Raw genomic sequence first — 22,070 nt, 5'->3', positions numbered from 1 at the left:
GACCTTCACAGTGCTCTGTAATTATATTTCCCCTGGCAGTTTTCTGATGATATAAAAACTGAAGCCAGGGTGAGGATGGCGAGAGCAAGTTCATATTTGTAAGGACCCACAGGTCCTTGTGGTGTTATTAGCCTATTTTGGTGGGTCCTAGTTTGCTATGTGTGTGATGCAGGCTCACCAGGGCTAGGCCTGACGCTTAGGGTGGTGACCCAGCGTTTCCCCAGATCATGCCTCTGCCTGGTATAGTGTGAACACCGCTCGGAGTAGGCAGACAGTGGTCGCTGTAGCTTCAATGGACCTGTGTGTCTTTGCAGCACTACTCCACTTGTCCTTCATCGGCGTCAGCTCCATGCAGGTGGAGTGCACGCTCCGGCACTCCATGCAGGACTCCTATTCCTTGGAAGGTGGCATCCTCATTGGAGGCGTCTTTCTTGTACATTCGGGATTCGTGTCGCCTGGAGTCACTCTCCAGGAAGAGCCACTGAAGATATCCTGTAATGGGTAAGTACAGCTTCTAGGACTGTGCAAATAGCGTATTTAGTATTGGGCTGAATGCCGAATCGTTTGTCAACGATTCGGCCAGAATAGTTGCTTTATTTAATAAATCATGTTCCAAAATTGAAAAAAACACACCTATTAAAAAATGCAAATAAAGCACCATTTTAAATGCATTCTATACTTGTATTCTTCTCACTGTAATTAATGCAGCATCTTTATTTAAAGTATAACATCCAGAACAAAAGCAGATTTAACCAAAATGAAGGGACTTAAAGTACAGAAGGTTGCTGCATATTCAAAATCAGTGGCAGTCAAAGTAGGAGGTTTTAAAAATGCCAAAGGACGAGGTTGCAATGAACAAAATGGATATTGCAATTTGAGACTGCCTATGGAATCAGACGAATTGCATTGTCTATCCAGTTACAAAGTTTCTGCTGTCGAATTTCAAAACTACTTTGCAGCTCACGTAGAAATGTATAAAATGCTTCATGTCGGCTTATGCAGGATATAATTCAAGAGTAAATGTGAAATGTGTGACCTCCATCTAACAACTATTCACCACACCCCCTCATTGGCCAAAAAAAGGAGAGGACTCTCCCAAAGAGGCTGTTGCTGTTTGGTGAATGGGTGAGCACCCGTTCATTTATTACAATTGATTTTGCATATCAGGTCTAACTATTTATTGCATTAAAAAAAATACAAAAAACATACCAATTCTGGATCATACATAGGGGATGTTTGTTTATGTAACTCTGATGGCCACCAAAACAATTAAACAAATTATAGCAGCCCTAAAATATACTTTAACATTTACTTCATACTTGATCAAAATATGGTCCTATTCTAACCAATACATTTGCTGCAGTTTTCCACCAAATTTGCTGTTGCCTTTGTCAATTTCGTTGTTTTTCCTGTGTGGTCCTGTTTTTGTTTTGTTTTGATTTCTTTGGGCAATAAAGAAAGCTGCTTGGATAGTTTGGTGTGTTAAAGCAGCGGCGACCCTGAATTAATCTGATCTCACTCGATTCAGCCTTTCATTCTTCAAAGGGTAATTTCACGAGCATCACATTTTTGCTACAAAGCAATATATATAAAACATAGACAGATGTGCAAACGTGCAAGGGAATCTGCCCCATATATTGAACTGCAGCCCTCTGGTGGCTTTGAGAGTGAGCTTTGCAAGATTGTCCCGTCTCCACTCCCACGTCCAGTTGTGTTCAGCTCAAGGCTCCCTGTAGAGTTTACACCCATGTTTTTAAAAAAGGCTAGTCTGACCTGGCCCCTTCTGCTGAGCGCTGGCGGTATCTCACTTGCCCCTGCATTCAAATGCTGCAGAGATGATTAAACAGCAAGTATGATCTGCACCCATTTCTGAGTAAACAATGGTCAGCAATCACTCCTTGTGCTGATGGAAAGGTGCTGTGTCTCAACCTGGTCTGTTCCTTTGTCACCTTTGCAGTCCCGAGACCAGCTGTTAACATGTTTGTCAAAAGAGCAAAATGCCCATATTGAGAAAACACTGTGTGAAGGGGCTTCACATTTAGGAGAGCCAAAGCACATATCCAAACACCTTCATATAGTAACTAGATAGAAATCCCCCTAAATGCAATTCTCGTTGGAGAAGGAAACACTTCAGAGGATAGTCCTATGTTTTGCAGAACAAAAAGGCAATGTAATCACTACTACCTGCTAAGTTTATTTTTTTTATTCCTCGTTAAAGCAGAATCATTTTCTTGCTCTAGTTGCCGTCATTGTCTGATTGCTCTGAGTAGTTGTAGGTTGTTATCTCTCTGTGTGGTCTGGGGAGGTGGGAGGCCATACTGGGATTTATGTTCAGTAGGGATGGGCAAGCAGAATTCCAGGTAGGGGATTTGTGTTTTTGGGGTGGGAGGTCGAATGCCATGTATGGGATTTGTGTTCCGGGGTGGCAGGCCCCAAGTAGGACGTTTGTGCGGGTGTTGGGGAGTCAGGATGCCGGTAATGGGGGCTTGCACTGTATGCCAGCAGAGTGTCAGCAATGTTGTCTTTAGTTCCAAGACTTACATGCTCATTTTGCCCGTTCAGCCCATGTTTGCCACTTGGAGCCAAGCCAGACTCTAAGGCTCGGCCCTGACTTGGTCCATCCCAGGAATTCTTTGGCTCTCCCAACTCTACATCCTACAAATTCCACCAACAGAGCATAGCTCTCTGACTGTCCCATACAGAGTCCTCACACCTATCTTTAACCGCAGTCACACACTGGCCCTGTTTGGAACTGGAGAGATTACCCAACACACATTCCTCTGAGAGGCCTGTTAGGTGGGGGCATATTACTCTGCCTGCCATAACCGAGCCCTGCTAGTCTGCACTACCTATTGTGAATTCTTAATGTTTCTTCATGGGCACGGCCCATAGGAACAAATGCTGCTCACTTTTCACTTATCCTCGCCACTCCTTCTCGCCAATACACACACATATGCACCTTATCATCCCAAATAAAATATCAGATAATGTTAAACTCAGTACTCAAGTCCTTAAAAAAGAAAAGAGGGGACTACGATGTGTGCAATGGGAAGTGACATGACAGGAACTGAATGTATCCTAAAGTGAAATATGCACATTTCTTTCAATTTGTCTTTTCCAACTGAAGAAAGTGCACATTGCATATAAACATTTTCCAAAAGAAAAGATGTTCCTGTATTGTTGCAGGCTAAGTATAAAAGATGAGCACCTTTTATGTCTAAGAATTTGTAACAAAACATGCCCTAAAGAGCAGATTACAATAGAAGATATTTTACAGCTGTATGATAGCAACGTGTCTGGTCTTGTGACTAAGTGCCTGATCTAAGTCTATATTTGCCTTTCTGAGTTCTTGTTGCATTGTATTCAAATGAGAATGACAAAGTATTCGGCAAGAGCCAAAAAGCAAGAAAGTATTCGTTCGGAGCAGAATAACTTTTTTTAAGCCAGAATTCAGCCGCATACTTACTCGAAGCCGAAGTTCCGTACACCCCCAATAGCTTCTATATTTGAACAGGAATAAAGCGCCTCATAGCCTGACTAGTAAGGGCAGTTTATTAATGAGTATACAAGCATTGCAGCTATGAAGGCTGATACAAATTATTCCAGTGTGTATATATATGTCATAGGTGTGGGGTAAGAAGATTTATTTTCAATACGTATGAATAGTTCACAAACTGTGCCTTTCAAAGGGTAGTTATAGTTTCTTACACTAATGTGTGTATCTCACTTGCAGTATGTATTGGAACTTATATCTTCAGGTATATATCACCAATCTCCTCCAGGTCTCCAGTAGTGGCAGAGCCTGCCTCCTTCCTCAAAGCTCCTTGAAGCATGGTTCTGCTCCGCCCTTAAGTAGAGCCATCGATTCCTAGCACCTGTTTCACAGTCACATGACAACTACAACTCTCCAGGTGGCCAAAGGCCACATATTACAATGAGATACATACCTGGCCACCTAAATGCCTGTGTGTCTCTCATTACTTGTCACTAATTTCCATTTAATATCAGTGGGCGAAATGAGCGGGAACTATCGGGAGTGGAGAGACACTACACTTACTTGAAATGCATTCTTTATTTGCATTTCCTTTGTTGATTCTCTTTCAACTGGAAGCTCTCTAGATGAATGCAAATATTTAATCATTAGGCATGTTTATATCTAATCAATGAATTTGAATTGAATTTTCTGTTATAAATCCTTCCTGATGAGCCAACGGATTTGGTGAAACACGTATAGAGGGCACTACTATTTAAGAACAATTTTTGGAGGATCATTTTTGGAATAAAAAAGCCTCATGATACAACAAACATGATTTTTGGAACATCATTTAACCTATAGTTAGTGTTAACTTCAGGTGCGCTAGAAGGTGACTTGAAAATTCTGTTCATCATAAATTGTGACACACTCAGCAGTCTGAGTGTTACTAGTCACCACCAAGCTGCACCCAAATTACCTTTATCAAAATAAAACACTGTCAACCAAAGACCAATTCGCTATGAATTGTATTTGAGACTGCAAATGTATAAACAATTATTATTATTATTATTATTATTATTATTATTACGCCTTTGACTTGATCTCACAGGTTTAACATCCGCTACTACCGGGATGTGCTGGCCATGGTGTTTGCCACAGAAGAAATCAATGGGACTCCTGAGCTGCTGCCCAACATCTCCCTGGGTTTCCGTATTTTCGATTCTTGCATGTCTGAGAACAGAGCCATCGAAAGTCTGCTCTCGCTTCTCTCTGGACGGACGGGCCTGGTCCCAGGATACCGGTGCCCAAAGCAGCCGCTCCTGGCTGGAGTCATTGGAGAAACCATGTCATCGCTAACCGTCCCGATGGCCAGGATCATGGGCGCCCTTCACTACCCGCAGGTAAAGGACAGAACGAGAGGCAATAAAAAAAAATGAAACAAAGGGAAGATAGAACATGTTACATTTATAACGCCAGTATTTGTCTTTCTTTATGATTTATCATACAATCCCAGAGAGCTTTAATATTTGAATTGTGAGAATGCTGCATGATTGTTCAGGCAGTGCCACACAGAGCCACTCTTTGCAGTATGAACACAATAGCTTGTGAGCATTCAAATGGGTGGGGTGCATTAAGCCACCCAGAAGTGCACCTAGCGAACAAGGCACAACTAGACTGGTGTCAGAAGGTTAAGCCAACCTTTCCCCACAAGAACATATGGAAAAGAAATAGGGGAAAAGGTGCACATTGGAGTACAGGTTTCGGAAGATGAGACATGGGACTAAGAGAACACATGCCATATGCAGGTCACGTCTTCAACATCACACATCCCATTTCTGTGGGGTGGCAAAGGATGTGCACACCCACCAGAAAATGCTTTCCAGGTAATGCCACTTTCCCAGTGGGAGAACATTCTAATTAAAAATGTCTTCCAGAATAATCAGACCACTCTGTAGTCGACATCAGGAGATATCCAGCGCTGAAGTGTGTCTATTTTAGTAAACAATGAAACAAACCACACATAGCCTCACCCAACCGCACATGGCAGCTACCAACCGAAAAACACACCTACACTCAGTGAACAGTGTCACCGAAACTGAAGCTTCCAACAGCACATCACAGCTGCCTTGCTCTGTCTCCCGCTCAGTCCGACTAACTTACCCAGCCTCCCGCTTGCTGTACAGATCCGCCAGGGCACCTAGAAACAATGGAGGTGGCAACAGTGCACGGTATACAAATCTTTTAAATAACATAACATAGTATGATAAAAATATGTGTGTCACAACCAAAGTACAACCAGAAATGCTTATCTAACTCACAGTGGGTGTGCTCCTTACTGCAAGGGTTTTGATACAATATACTAGGTGCTCTTAATACTACTGTATCACAAGGGTGTCCAAATATTTCAGTGTCCTTTTAATAATATAATGCCTGGCCGGCTGCAGGACTGTTCAAGGATGCTATCTATAAATATAAAATGCTTAGGTATGTTTCTGTACTCAGCTGATGCAATTTATCAGTGTTAGGTTTCCCGCTGCTGTCCAAATGGCAATGTGCACCCACTTCAACAACAGCTACCGTTTCATCAAACAAAATGAGCACGGTTCTATACAGTCACCTTCACCCTCCACTACAGCAAACATTTGGAAGTTACTTCTTTCCATCCTCACTTCTCTTCACACAGGGCACAGCGGTTGCAGTGTCAATGAACAGTTAATTACCGGCTCATCATTTCAGTCTCTAAAGAGCGAAACGCTGTAGGACGAATGCCTCCTCACAAGCTAAAACTGAAAGTAGCTGCTTTAATTATGTTACTACGCAATCTTAGGCCATCACGGGGACTCTGCAATAGAAAAAGGTTGACAATTTTGCATCTACAAAGACACATCGTAGAGGCCCGTGTGATCGATAGAACTTGGATACGGTTCTTTTGCTGCGCATACCTCGCATTCCATCTGATACGTTTAGCCTTATCAATTACCATTAATAGGTAACAGGAACCTACGCCCCCTTCTGGGAAGTGATCAGTGGTAACTCTGATATCTAAGAAGGGGGACAGAAGTGACCCTATGAATTACTGACTGATATTGACCTTTAAGATATGCCAGAATGGCATATGTTACACCAGGAACAACTAGTGGACTTTAAAACAAGAGCAACATTATAGTCTGTCTCTTTCTATATTATCATGTCACATTTCACGTGGACATGTTAACTCCACATTGCCCCAGTTAAACACATTCATGTAGAGCCCTTCCTGCCTAATTGCACCCGTCCCATTCCCCTGTTGTCAGATCTTGCTTCCTTGTACTCGCTTGCAATTGGCCTCCCTTCTCCAGATGAGGTGCGAAGTCACAGGGTATTCCTGAAGCCAGGTCTCCCCAAATAGATTAATAATAATAATAATAATAATAATAATAATAATAATAATAATAATATTCCATATATAACTGATGAAATTGCCGTGATGGTTTCACATGATCTCAACTAAGCACCCAGGCCCGTTTATGAAATGGCCTGTGAAATCTGCTATTGAAAAAGTGCCTGCACTTCACAATGACATTTTTGCATTTGCTTCTGCATTTATATCTGTATGGTTTATAATGTTGTGTATGGTGCCCCCTGCAGCAGCTGGGCACTTCATAGAACTAGCATGTGTAATGGAGGAGAAGGAATGGGATTGGGTAAGGTAGGCTGCCCAACCTTCACAGCTGGCCAGTTGAAGTCATTTGTGGAGGACTGCAGTGCAAACATGTGTCGATAAATGGGTGACGTTGGCATGGCACACCACCTCCTGGTGGGATCTGGGCTGTGATCGTTGAGGACTCATGCAGAGTGGGTCTAGCGTGGGTCATGCATGACATGCAAGTGGGAGCTGGGGTTAGCTGTCCTGCACAGAACAGATCAGGGTCTGGCAGTTGGTGAGTTGATGGGGAGTTCAGCTTTAGCAGTTAGGTTGGGAAGAGCCTGCAGGGCAGAGCGGTTTGATTACATCGGCAGTTACACATTCCCACGAGAAAACTGCCATGCCACTATCCACATTCTCACTCCAGCTCCACACAGTCTTGAACCCACAAGATGGGCAGTGCCATTGCATACCCCAATATCACTACTTTGCTATCACATGGCATGTTATTGCCAACACAAACTTAAGTTGCACTACTTAACACCAGACACCAGCTAGGGACACAATTTTGCCAATGTACCCCCCCAACACCTCCATATGCCAGGTAGTGCCAAATTTATTTCATTTTTATTATATTTTTTACATGTGTAGAGCGCACAGCAGCCCAAAGGCATTGAGGCGCTTGTTGCAAGAAAGTGTACGTTAGCAAGGTTACAAAACAAGCAGTGGTTACTTAGTTACAGCATATGAGCAAGGTTACAAAGTACAGGTAGGGTGTTAATTTTTGGTTACAGTAGTCTACAAGGTAATGGCTTGCTTGGGAGTTGACGAAAGCAGTTAGGCAAATAGTGCTGTTTTGATGGCTTTGCGGAACGGTAGGTGGGAGTCAATTCCCCTGGTGTGTGAAGCTAAGGCGTTCCAGTGGGCGGCAGCGATGGCTGGGAAGCTGGAGCCGCCTGCACACACTCTTCGTGTTCTGGGCTTGGTGATCATGTTGGTATAGGCTAGTCTGGACGGCCTGGCGGATATGGGCATGGCTACGCGCTGAGCCAAGTAGGGCGGGCCAGATCATGTAGGCATTTGTGTGTGAGGGATAGGATTTTGAAAATGATTCTCTGTTTTATGGGAAGCCAGTGGACTTGTCTCCTAAGGTCTGATATGTGGTCCTTTCTGGCGAATCCTGTAGCAGCCCTGAGGGCATTGTTCTGGAAAAGTTGGAGTTTGGCAATGTTTTTGCCTGAAGTTTGTGCTATGCCAACATTATATTGTGATCTTTGTTGTGCATAATATATGACTAAGACACCATTCACCCACCACTGTGTGCTCATTAGGTGCCAGCATGTGCACAGAATACCACAGTAGCAGAACATATGGCTGGGTAGCAGGTAAAGTAGCCATGAATTATACAGAATGAAATACTCCCTTTTGATTCCTACTTCTTTTTCATAAAAATGAAACCTCCTTGGGGATGTCAATACCTGTAGAAAGTATGGTAGGGTGTATTTTATCCCATGTGTAACAGTCATCATTTAAACAGTTCAAGTACTGTAACGGTGATGGTGACTTCATGTGACGGTCCCCTTATCTGATGTGATACACTTATCAAGGATATTCTCTAGGCATGCTCTATCACTTTTTATCCTGGAGTGTGCCCTAGAGTCCTTGAAGTTTTGAATCTACCTCAGGGTTGTCCACTCTTCCCAAGCTCTCCTCTGCATGCCATGTGTGGTTACCAACACATGGCATGGCTGTTGCGCTTCTTCCACCTCTCTCACAGAAAAGAGATACCCAGAAGCAAGATTACCAGTGACATCCACCAGGGCGCCATGCTTGAATAACCGTGCAGTCCCTTTTGCCTGCATATATTTCTAACAAACACCAGTGGTATAGCACAAAATGTGAGGGCCCCCCTGTGAGCCATGCTGAGGGGGGCCCCCGCAAACTCCTTAACAAAGCACAGGGCACGCCATACCCTGAGCCGGCCCAGACCACCACATGTGCACAATGTCCATGATGATTATGCCGCTGCAGGGGCATGCACTACTCCAAGTGAAAGAAGTACATATGTTTTTTAATCAAAGCTTAAACGTTTCACCTAGTGTAAAGAGAAGGGGCGGTGCCTGGTCCCCAAATATAGCAGCCACCAGTGGTGTTTGGTGAGTTTTTTTTTTTTTTTTGGAGGGTGTAAATATTTGTTACAAGTAAATGATTGCGACCGAGCGTAGTGAGGGAGCCCGTACTAACGAAAACAGGTTTGGGAGGCTCAGGGGGATTCTTCCCCCTCCCTTGAGAAAATGCTTTGAATAATGGATTAAAATGGTGCATTACACAGCACACTTTCTGTGAAAATGTGGGTAAAAGGCCAGACAGTTTGCCATCGGTTTTGTAGGGTGTAGGGTAAATCATGAAAAAAGTACAATAGATGCAAATCACCCAAAGTGCACAGGGCATTTCCCAATGCATGTTCACGCCGGTCCCTGCAATAAATGCCAGTATAAAAAACTTGATCATGCTGGCTGTGTCCATACATTTCCATGCTGGCTCAACCAACATACGATAGTATTCCCATATAAGAACATAATCATGTTCGCTTTGAGATGTTTTTTATAGTATCATTTCTGGCAGTAGGCGCAAAGCTGGCTCTGCCAATATACACCAGTACTCCTATGCAAGAACATACTCCCGTTGGTTTGGCAATCAAAAGCAACATGTCACTATAAGAAAACATGTTCAAACTGGTTCCAATGTAAGCCAGTCTAGACCCATAACAACACTTATCATCCCTGCTTCATCATAGATGCTCAGTTAATAAAAGTTCATGCTACAGTAAAAGATATGCAAGTCGCTACACCAAAAAGTCAGTCTAGCGATGTAATAATACTTATCTTGCTCGCTTTATCAAAGTTGCTGAGTATACATATTATGCCACAGTAAACACTGGCTAAACTGGCTGCAGCAAAATGCCAGTCTAGTCAGGTAATGGCACACATGAACTTGGCTTTGCCCGAAAATTCAAGTAACCTGTTAACCTGTAGTTTCCTTACTGTATATCGTACCAGCCCCTCCTGACTAACCTTGAATGAAGGCTTTGCATAGCATCCCTGACTCTGCCAGCCCACTTGGACTTATGCATAAAAAGTGATGCTACTCATCTGTGACTGTGTTTATGCCGGTATATTGAAATTCAAATCTAGATGTTATTGTGCGTATGCCTATATATTAAAATTTGAATCTAGATGTTATTGTGTTTATGCCTATATATTGAAATTCGAATCTAGATGTTATTGTGCTTATGCCTTATACACTGAATTTCGATTCTAGATGTGACTGTGTTCATGACTCATATACTGACATTCAAATCTAGATATGCCTACAGCTAGATAAAAGTCTATGCTTAGGACATACCCTATAACTATGTCTGCCAGGCGTACATACGATTCTGGCTCCTCTTGATTCCATCTACTGAAACTGAATTTAAATGTGAACACGGTTAGACTAGTAAGCTGTTCAGGGCTGCTCTTTACACTTGTGACTGCTATCTTATAACTACAATTGACATGTGTAGACACAACTCTATTCCTGCTGCATGTGCTGAAATTGAATCTAGATGTGTTTACAGTTAAAATAACAAACTGCTTAAGGTTGCTCTTATACCTATGACTGCTATACTTAGCCATATCTGTGACTGTGGCTATACCGACTGAAACCTAAACTCGAACATAGTTCAAGATTAGATATCTCTCGGATAACTACCTAAACAACTGCAGACTCTGCTGTATCATATGATTGAACTTAGGCGTGTCTATAGTATTAACTCTAGCAATTGCTTAAACTTAACAGAGTGCTAACATATCTGAGGACTACCACCGGATCTATCTAACATACTCAGTCCTTTTAGATCACTCACCTAGATATAGACCTATTGTATAACACATCATGCACCTTACACTGTCTAACCTAGTACATTTGTGCACCTTACTTACATTAGTGATACTCTATACAATGTCTTCATCAGGAGGTATAATAAATACCGGTTACCAGACATTTGGTCGAAAAAAATTGGTCGACCAGACAAATGGTCGCACCAATTTGGTCGAAAACCAAATGGTCGAATTTTCTTTTTTTTTTATTTTCACCCTTTTTTTTTTTTTTTGGGGGGGGTCCCCCCCAACCCCATTTTTTTCTAAAAACCCATTTTTGTAAAAAACGAAAACCCGAAAAATAAATATATAATTAAAAAAAAAAATTCGACCATTTGGTTTTCGACCAAATTGCGTCGACCAAATGTCATTCGACCAGTTTTAGGTCGACCAAATGTCTGGACACCATAAATACCATCGCCTATACCAGTCAGCCATCAATATATTCCACCACACCAAACCACACCGTGCAACATAGCCTCTAAATATTAGACTAAGGGCACGAGTACCAAGAATTTTTGACCCTCTCATCAGATATGAGACCAATACCCTCCGAACAAAAACTGCCTCCAAACCCACATCCAAATCCAAATACGACAACCTTAACAGTTTTAATAACCCACAGGCAAAAAGAGGTAGAACCATTAGCCGCCAAACAGGCCCACCTCCCCTAACCAAACCCATACCAAAACTGAAAGGCGCCTTAATACATGCCAGATCATTAGTCGCTCATGCTATAGAAATATTTGAAGTCATGTCCACTGAGGATTACGATTTCTCAGCGATTACTGAAACCTCGCTCCATGAGGCGTCAGGTCCAGCACTATCCCTAGCCATTCCTAATAACTACACCATCCTCAGAATGGATAGATGCGAAGCTTGAGGCGGTGGTCTAGTTATTATCGCCAAAACTGAGCTCGGCATGAGACTATCTCCTTCACCTGTCATTGACACCTGTGAAATAATGTCCATTAAAATACCCACAGTCAACTCTCAGACATTGAACATTCACCTGATATATAGACCCCCCAGTCTCATCAAAACCTTCATAGAAGACCTATCCACTATTCTCTCAGAAAATATAAAGGATACATCCCAAACAATACTGCTCGGCGACCTTAATGTTGGTTTCAATGATATCAATGACCAGCAAGCGACAGCAGCATCCAACATCCTGACAGAACTGGGCTTCACTCAAAGAGACACGAGCCAACTCACATCAAAGGGAGAATCCTAGACTGGGTTGCTGATCACAACTGCAACATTTCTACCCTAACTATTTCACCCCAAATCTGGACGGACCACCACTTGATGTCCTTTATAGTGGATACTAAAACGCCCACCCCACAAAAACTCCTGGTGCCACCTATACTCACCAGAAATAAAAAAATATTACAGTAGACAAATGAATCCCTGGCATCTTGCCTACCCTCAACGCTCTACCTGCTAACCTAGATCCTAACCTCCTAGTTGAAGAATACAACAAAATTATGAACAAAACTCTTGATAACGGTTGGCCACCAGGGGGTGCGCGGATGAGCTCCTCTCTTGCGTGAGCTCCCGTCCGAGGTCCCGAAAAGTGGAATGAGCCCCCACTTTTGGACCCCCCCGGAGTTAAAATTTGAGACAAAGGTTTATGAAGGTATCGACCATACACAGGAGAAATCCCGGGTGAAAACGGCCCAGGCTTCCAGTGAATATTGCCAAGAACCTGTGGCGGTGAAAATGAAACTTGATGCGGCATTGAGGCGACTCGGAACCTCGTGCCTGCCGGGAGCGATTACTACGCTGGCACCAAGAGGAGCGCCCACCGGAGGTTGAGCCATCACATCTACGCGACATCACTTTTGGAAGCGAGGACCCCACGGAACAGTCGATGGGATGCAGTAGTGGGGAAAGGGCCTGAAACGAGCTAGACGGTGCGAAGCTGGTCGCCCCGCAGAGACGACAGAGGCACGGGCCCTGTGCTCCCACTTCTGCTGAGTCGTACTCCCGCGGAAGGATTACTTCACCCCCCTCTGCAAGGAGCGTGACCCAAGAGAAGCGAGTGACTCCCGCTGACCCCTCCATCGCTTGGCGGTAGCGCACAAAGCTTTCAGCCCGAAACTGCGACACAACTGATTGCGGCCTTGCCGGCGCCCCTCGCCCGGAAACCCGCGAAACTGAATATAGGCAACGCGCTGCCTTCCAGCCGTGTGGTGCCTTGGGGTTCGAAGATAACGAAGAAGCGGGCACACGATGGATGCACTTTGCGACTGAATTACGGGTCCCCACGTGGGGGTGTCCGCGGGACATTGATAGACTACGAACAACCCTGCTCCCTCAAGACAATAAGGCCCTTGCTTGGACGGTAACAACAAACGCATCTCCCCCACAGAGGGTAAGGCCCCCAGCGACACCCTTACAACGGTCTGTCTGGGCCAGACACCAAAATAATAGAAGGGGGAAATTGGTCTAGGGGGTGGGCCTCCTCTGTGGTTCTAAGTACTTGAGCTTTTGCATCTGCGACATGTTGAATCTGCAACACCAGGCGCATGAACGCCCGCCAGAATCTTGCCATATAAGCATTCGGATTAGCACCCCGAATTGACGTCGGACCCACAATGGCCACATCATCAATTGTTGGCGCAGAAACTGCCGCGACAAAAGGAGATATTGCGGATTTACTGGCGGAAATAAGAAATATGGGTGCCAGCATAGAAGTAAAAATCGATAAGCTCACACAGCGCCTTGATAACATAGAGGACAGGGTTGAGGGCGTTGAGAACAACCAGGCCTCAATTGACATCCTAGAAACGCAGCTCTCACACAGAATAACCGAATTAGAACGGACGGAGCAAGAATTTTTACTCAAGATGGACGATTTGGAGAATCGCGAAATGCGAAACAATCTACGCTTTTTTGGGATTCCTGAGTAGGAAGGAGAGACAGAGGAGGACCTAAAAACGACTCTTCACGATATCATCAAGCTACTCATTGCGGACGACAACATTGATGAACCCAAAACGGAACGCATTCATAGAGCAGGAGGCCCACCTGGAGGCCCGAGGTTGGTGCTGGCAAGATTCCACCATTATCAAGATAGGTCGAGAGTGCTGGAAAAGGCACGGAGTGGGGGCACCATTACCCTAAGTGGGGCCCAAATAACAATATACCAGGACCTCTCCACCCTGACACTGGGGCGCATGTTGATTCAAATGTAAACTTAAGAACTATGAGCAGTGCAACGGTCATGTGGCTGTTTCCATATCAAGGAAGCGAGTTGCAACGGTCAGACAGTATGGATGGTCCTAGATCCCGTCGTTATGATGACCGCTGAATCATATTGCAGGGGTACCATAAGGGTGGGGACGTTAAATGTCAAAGGTCTTAATTCACCAACAAAAAGATCACTTGTCTACAGAGAATTTCGCAGATCAAATATTGACATCCTTCTATTGCAGGAGACTAAATATATGAAAGGAGAGGAGAGGGTGGTCTTGGGGAGGTGTTCCGGGATGGAATTTTGGGGCTCGGGACCGTTGAGGAGGGGGGGAGTGGGAATCCTCGCTAGGAAGGGGCTGGACTTCAAGGCCACAAAGGTCTGGTCAGATGTTGAGGGCCGTGCCCTACTGGTTCCGGGGACCATTGGGAATGTGTCCACTAAGATTGCCAACATTTATTCCCCCAATGTAGGACAAGTTAGATTTCTCTCCAAAACAATTCCCAAGATTATGTTAGAGTCAACAGGTCATGTCATCCTTGGGGGAGATTTTAATATATGGGCAGATCCCACGCTTGATTGGAAACCTGGTAATCCAGAAATGCGCGAAAAACTTGGAGGAGATCACGCTCAATTCAGGTCAATGATGGAACTCTATGGACTGACTGATGTATGGAGACAAATGCACCCTACAGAGAAAGCCTACACTTTTTTTTCAGCCCCACACAATACCTACACCCGCATCAACCACCTCTATTTCTCAAGGGACTTATTCGGTACGACCTCACACACAGAAATCACACCAATCACATGGTCTGATCATGACATGGTGAGCGCTGACATGGTATGGGAGTCCTTGCCAGTTAGAGGTGGGAATTGGAGATGCAATGAAACCCTATGGAAAGACCCTGTCTTTAAACTGGAAATGGAAACTGAGATCACTGAATACTTTCGAATGAATGATACTGGGGATGTTTCTAGACAAGGGGTCTGGGATGCGGGTAAGGGGACCTGGAGGGGAATCCTTATAAGGGAGGGAGCCAAAAAGAAAAAAGAGAGGGCTTTGATCGAAAACAGACTCCGCAAGGAAATCACCCAACTAGAAAATGAGGCGAGGGACGGGGATGTGCTACACCATGAAAAAGCCTGCCAAGCACAGACAAAACGAGAGGAACTCCGACACCTGGAACATTATAAAATAACTTGCAAACTCCTCTTCCTTAAACAAAAGTTTTATGAGAAAGGGGACAAGGTGGATGCGCTGCTGGCGGCCAGGCTGCGAGCACAACAGGCAGAACGCAAAGTGAAGGAAATAGTTGATGGAGGCCCCAACACCCCGATAACTAGCACCACCATTCCCGAAGCCTTTGCAGACTTTTATGAAGCTCTGTATACCCCAGAGATGGTACCGGATTCATCCGGTATTCGCTCCTACCTGACTGACATCGACATGCCCAAACTGTCGCCCACTGAATCAGAGGCCCTGGACGCCCCCGTAACTTAGGAGGAGATCCAGGTGGCCATAAAACGATTAACACTGGGTAAATCCCCGGGCTCAGATGGGTACACTGCAGGTTTTTAAAAGACAATTGCCACCCATCTTACGCCCTTCCTAGCGGAATTATTTAATGAAATCCTAGAGACTGTGAAGCCTCCAGACTCATTCGTTAAAGCACTCATAACTGTCATCCCGAAAGAGGGGAGAGACCCCAAAAAATGTGGATCATATCGCCCCATTTCCCCGATCAATCTAGATGCAAAGATATACACAAGGGTCCTGGCTGCTAGAATTGAGTCATTCATGCCCCGCCTCATCCACCCCGACCAAGTTGGTTTTATATTGGGCCGCCAGGGTGCAGACACCATGCATAAGACCCTGCACCTGATACATGCCTCCCACAACCTGGATACTGATCCTTCATTATTTTCCATCGATGCAGAAAAAGCGTTCGATAGGGTTGACTGGGACTTCCTGATGGGAGTCCTTTGCAAGATTGGTATGGGCCCTAAACTTAGAAAGGGAATCTAGGCAGTTTACTCGAGGCCCACAGCTTCGGTATTTGTAAATGGGACATGTTCTAGGTGGTTCCGACTGAAGCGAGGAACCCGACAGGGATGTCCATTATCGGCCATCCTGTTTGCCCTATCGCTTGAACCCCTGGCGCATAAAATACAATCGGACCCCAGCATAGAAGGGATACACCTGGGTCATACTGAACACAAACTGGCATTATATGCTTCATGTGGTCAATCCCCCCAGATCCATCCCACGAGTTATATCTCTCCTCGAAGAATATGGCCAGTTATCAGGGTTTAAGGTCAATCGATCTAAATCCATACTGTTCCCTCTCCAGGGCACACCAGAGACGAATGAAACAAAATATTCCTCCCTTGGATTAACGTTAGAAAATGACGCTATGCAATATTTGGGGATTCATATTACGAAACGAATAGACGCCCTATACGAGGCAAACTTCCCAAAACTCCTTGTGAGATTCCATGCAGACCTAGCCAGGTGGGACAAACTAACCATCTCGTGGCTTGGCAGACTTAAAGCTATAAAAATGACATGCCTCCCGAGGTTCCTCTATCCCTTTCAGATGCTCCCCATTAAAATTCCGGAACGATACTTCGCCGAGGTCCGAAAAGCAACCCTAAAATTTTTGTGGCAGGGGAAGACAGCTAGAATCGCCTACCGCATATTGACACTGCCCAAAGACAAAGGAGGAGTAGGCCTTCCCGATCTTAAGAAGTACTATGTCGCGGCTCAACTTCGAGTGCTCATCCCTCACTTACGCAACCATAAAGAGCCTCAGTGAATAGCTATGGACAACCATTATTTAGAACCAGCGACACTCTCGGAGTGGCTATGGTCCCCAAGAAAAAGAGTCTTGAGGAAGACAAGGGAGCATCCCCTTTTTGCCACCTTATGGGAAATATGGAGAGAGGGTCCAGAGATGAGAGAAATCACGACATGGCCCTCCCCCTTGAGTCACCTGTGGTCCCGGGCATTAATAATTACATCCCCAACGTTGAAAGATTCCAGGCGTGGTATGAGGCGGGACTAGAGAGGATAGGACAGCTCCTCCGATGTGATTCCTTCATCACTCTCCTGGAACTAACAGAGGCTCTTCATATAGGCTTACTATCCACCTTCCATTATCTACAGATCAAAGTGGTCCTAACGAAGGCGGCATGGAAGGCAAAACTTAGTAGAGAACTCACACCCTTCGAAAAGCTCTTGGACTCCAAAACTGACAGGAAATGCCTGATTTCCGCCATGTATGAACTACTCATAGAAGCGGGTGGAGGGAACACACTTAATCTCAGGACGCGTTGGGGGAAAGATATGGGCCTAGAAATAGATGATGACATGTGGGATAATATGTGCTGCATGGCAACGCGCGCATCCATATCGTGCCAATACAAGCTGGATTGTATTGGCACGATATTCCATCAAACTCCATTCCATCAAACTTTTGCATCGCTGGCATTATGACCCCTACAGACTATCCAAAATGTATCAGTCATCCCCCCCTCTGTTGGCGTGAATGTGGACAAGTTGCGGACTACTGGCACATGTGGTGGGGATGCCCTAAGATTAAGATCTATTGGGATGAGGTTTTGGGGTGGATTAGACACCTGGACGGGATTCAGAGAACAGCGAACCCTCACCTAGTCCTTTTCGGTCTAGAGAAAATAGACGATGAGTGGAAGAGAGTGCAAGGCTTGGCCCCCCATCTCTTGCTTGCAGCCCGAGCCTTAATAGCCACCAGGTGGAAATCAGCTATGACCCCAACCAAGACTGAATGGATAAACATTGTAAGGAACATATGCACCATGGAAAAAATCACAGCCTCACTCCACGGCAGAGCAACACAGTGTGGTCTGACTTTTTATCCAAACATACATCAAACAGACAACCACCCTAGTGGGACAAGGTCCAATGCTCGTGTGGCTCGAATGGGTCCCTCCCCGCTTGATGCTGTCCCCCCTCCGCCCTCCGCTTTGATCCTGTTCTCACACTACCGACCACACGACATCCAAATCAAGATAGGATATGAAGCCCTCCCTATGGAGAACCCCTGCACACATGACATCAAAAAAGTTTCAAGCTGTGACAATGACCGCAAGACCATACAAGCACGACTCCTTGGCAACACGACTTCCTAGTCCACGGGGGTTGGGGGGTGGGGGGAAAGCGTAAGAGAATGAAGAAAACGAGGAATCTAAGCAAAGTTTTTCCCTGTTATTCAGTTTGGTTCATGGTAACAAAATTATGCAATGTATTCTAGTTTTTATTTCCACCTGTCTAACGCCTATGAATCCACATGTAACTTTTTCTTTTGTTCCTATTTCGTTTCTTTTCCATTGAAAAATTGTAATGTGTTAAAACCTAATAAAAACCAAATTTAAAAAAAAAAACTCTTGATAACATTGCCCCTTTAAAACCCAGAAATAGTAAACCTTACAATCACTTGAACAACTGGTTCACCCCCCACCTAAAAAACCTCAGATTAGAAAAAAGAAAATGCGAAAATACTTGGAAACGATACCCTACGCCAGAAAAAACTAATCAACATTTCATCTCAATATAAGAAAGAGATCCTTTTAGTTAAACAAGAGGCTTATAACAATAGAATCACTCAAGCAAACTCTAGCATGAAAGAGTTATTCTCTCTACTCAGAGAACTTGAAAGCCCCATAACAGTCCAAGATAAGTGTATCAAAGACAAAACATGGTGTTTTGAAATCCAGCATGTGCTAGCAAACAAAGTCCTAAACCTCCAAAAGAAAATAGAATTAAAGAAAGAGTCACTAGCCACTATTGCACCGCTGAAAATTACAGTACCCTCCAAAACCAAACACCACACCCGATTTCACTTCTCTAAAGTCTCCATAATTGAGGTTGAGAAAGTAATACTTGGACTCAAACCTTCTAATTGCAAAGGTGATCTATGTCCAGCACAATTGATTAAAGATGCTGCTAGAGATCTTTTGCCAATCATCACTAAACTGATCAGTGCCTCCTTCACCACTGGCATTATTCCCAGAAACTTAAAGGAATCCTGGGTACTCCCACTCCTTAAAAAGCAAACCTTAGACCCAGCTGTACCCACCAATTACAGACCGATTACAACTGTACCGTTCTTGCTGAAGATTCTGGATACGGTGGCATACATCCAAATTCAGAACTTCCTAGAATCTAACCAGTTATTAGGCTCCCGTCAATCCGGCTTCCATCCCTTACATGGCACCGAAACCGCAATTATTGATCTCAAAGCCCAAATAGATAAACTAAGAGATGTTAGAAAACCTGCATTACTTCTCCTCCTGGACCTATCTGCGGCATTCGACCTAGTGGATCATAAAGTCCTATGCAACCACTTGGATTCAGCAGCCCACTTCTCCAGTGAGGTATTAGCGTGGATTTAATCATTTCTCAGTGACCGCACCATGAGGGTCTTCTCACCTCTCTCTACAGCTGCCAACCCTATCCCCATCACTTGTGGAGTGCCACAGGGCTCATGTGTATCACCAACTCTATATAACATCTTTACTAAACCTCTGTTTGATGACTTGGACCATCTGGGAATCACCTAAACTAATTATGCAGACGATACCCAGATCCTCCTCCCTCTTACAGGGGTTTACAGTGAGGATCTAGCAATGGTGAATACAATCTACAGTATCGTTCAGGCATGGATGGCCACCCATGGCCTCTGCCTAAACGATGATAAAACAGAGCTTCTCATCCTGGGTACTGCACCCCTTCTCAACAAACTAGGCGCAAATGACTCTTTCTTTATCATTGATGAGAATCGTATTCAAGTAGCTAAGGAAGTAAAAACATTAGGTCTATACTTAGACTCTACACTTTCATTCACCAAACAGGTAAATACCTTAGCCTCATCAACAGCCTATACATGCAAACTCATTAGAGCAGGTAAACAATTCCTATCCCTGAACAGCTGTATGACCTTAGCCAGAGCCTTGATCATCTCCAAATTAGACTACTGCAATGCCCTCTACATTGGAGCGACCAAATCTACAATCAACAAACCAAATCTACTATCAGCAAAATACAGATACTGCAAAACAATGCCCTTCGAGCTGCACTGAATATCCCCAAGAGAGAACATATCTCTGACACTAGAAGGAAGCATAAGTGGCTTTCCACTCATGAGAAAATTAGACTGAAAACTGCTACCCTCACTTTCAAAAGTCTCAATAGCAAAGCTCCACAATACTTAAAGGGATGGTCTAGTAAATTTTTTTATTTAAAATATAGATAGGCAACATAAAAAAAAAATACTAGCATTCTCCGTTTTAAAACTTCCTATGTAAAATTTTGAGCTATTCAAGCTCAAAATTCGCAAAAGCAAGCACATGGGCGCATCCATTTTGTGAAATGGAGGCCCTCCTGTGCTGGCTTTTGCTTTTGCGGCACTAATGAAGGAAAAGCCAGGCAGCTGTAGTAAACAAAGGCTACCGCTGGGTGGCTTTCCCTTCATTAGTGCTGTAGGCGGAGGACGGGGACCGGAGACCAGAGCAGGAAAGCTGCAGCTGAATCTCGGTTGTTAGGCGGAAACCTGTGCAGTTCCCTCTGGGACCACTGCAAACGATTTAGGACTACAGGTGTTTGGCGGTGAACCCACTTGGTAGCAGTCTGTACCACACAGATTCACTTGGTAGCTGTGGCTGAGCAGTCAGACTTCCCTCAAGAAGAGTTGAGCAGTATGTGGAGTATACAAAATAGGGCAATTCTTCCCAGCAAGACAAGTAAGCACGAAACGAGGCTTAGTGTAAAGATATTAAGGTATTTATTTATAACGAAAACATCTATGAAAAACACTATGGCACTTTCACAGCAAACAAATCAAACACAATTACTCTACGAAGAAGAAACGATCAATCCCCCTAGCAATATTTCGACAAGTCTAGGTTCTACCAGCACCACTTATTTACAGACAGAGGTGTATACCTCAACCTAGATGGCACTCTAATATTAGTTAGGATGGGAGAGAAAAAGATAGGCAGGTTACGAAATCAACACAGTTCAATACTTCACGGGCAAAATGTACGGTAAGAAGGCAAGAACCACAATAGATCATAAAGTTCAGAGGCCAGGCCCACTCGGAGAGAGGCAAGGCGATATGTCCCAAAAAGTCTCTAGTGGAGATGCATTCAAGTCTTTGTAGCAAATTGTTATCGGCAGATTGAACCAGTTCAGAACAATAAATGAGAAAAGCTTGGAGGCGACCCCACGGAAAGGAGAGGATTAAGACACCTCACTCGAACCGATCGAAAGGGAGGCCAGGCGGACACGGTACCTTGTTGTGGAGGGCAGCTCCGGCGGGGGCAGTTGTTCCTGGTGGTGGATGCACGTCGGGTCTTTGCCAAGAGTAGAGATGATCTCGTCGTCGAAGAAAAGTGAAGTCCGGTGCACCACCAGGGAAGAGACCAGCCGCGGAGTGCTCCGTCACAAGGCACCACCTTTTGGTCGCGGTACAGGGGTAGAGACTATCCAGTTGCCGAGGTGCGCTGCACGGGCAATTTGACCACTGCGTCCTGAGGCAAATAAAAAGCAAAGGGGACTGGTTGTTCCCACCAACCAGGGGAAGAGACTCTCCGGCAGGGAGATCTCCTCTGTCGTCGGGAAGTGGTGAGTCGGCTCAGCAGGGTTCCACCGGAGGTGTCGTCGTTGCAGGTCGGCTCAGCGTTACCCTCGTCGGATTCTTAGGTCCTGTGGCGACTTCTGAAGATCCAGTCCCAAAAGCCCTGCTTTTATGCAGAAAACCCCCATTCATTCAGCCTAGCTGTCAATCAACACATGCTAAGTGGTGA

At 44.7% G+C, this 22,070-nt stretch overlaps 1 protein-coding gene across 1 annotated transcript in view; it reads left to right on the top strand.

Annotated features, from left to right (window-relative positions):
- The first annotated feature begins 292 nt into the window (after positions 1-292).
- LOC138528218 (extracellular calcium-sensing receptor-like) overlaps positions 293-22,070 on the top strand; it is a 181,295-nt gene continuing 159,517 nt past the window's right edge. The window contains exons 1-2 of the mRNA XM_069639674.1: positions 293-501; positions 4,584-4,875. Coding sequence (XP_069495775.1) covers positions 293-501; positions 4,584-4,875 — 501 coding nt within the window. The remainder of the gene's footprint in view (positions 502-4,583; positions 4,876-22,070) is intronic.

Source organism: Ambystoma mexicanum, chromosome 7q, assembly GCF_040938575.1.
Source record: "Ambystoma mexicanum isolate Mex_15411 chromosome 7q, UKY_AmexF1_1, whole genome shotgun sequence".
Lineage (NCBI taxonomy): Eukaryota > Metazoa > Chordata > Amphibia > Caudata > Ambystomatidae > Ambystoma > Ambystoma mexicanum.
This window is presented reverse-complemented; position numbering and strand designations above follow the sequence as displayed.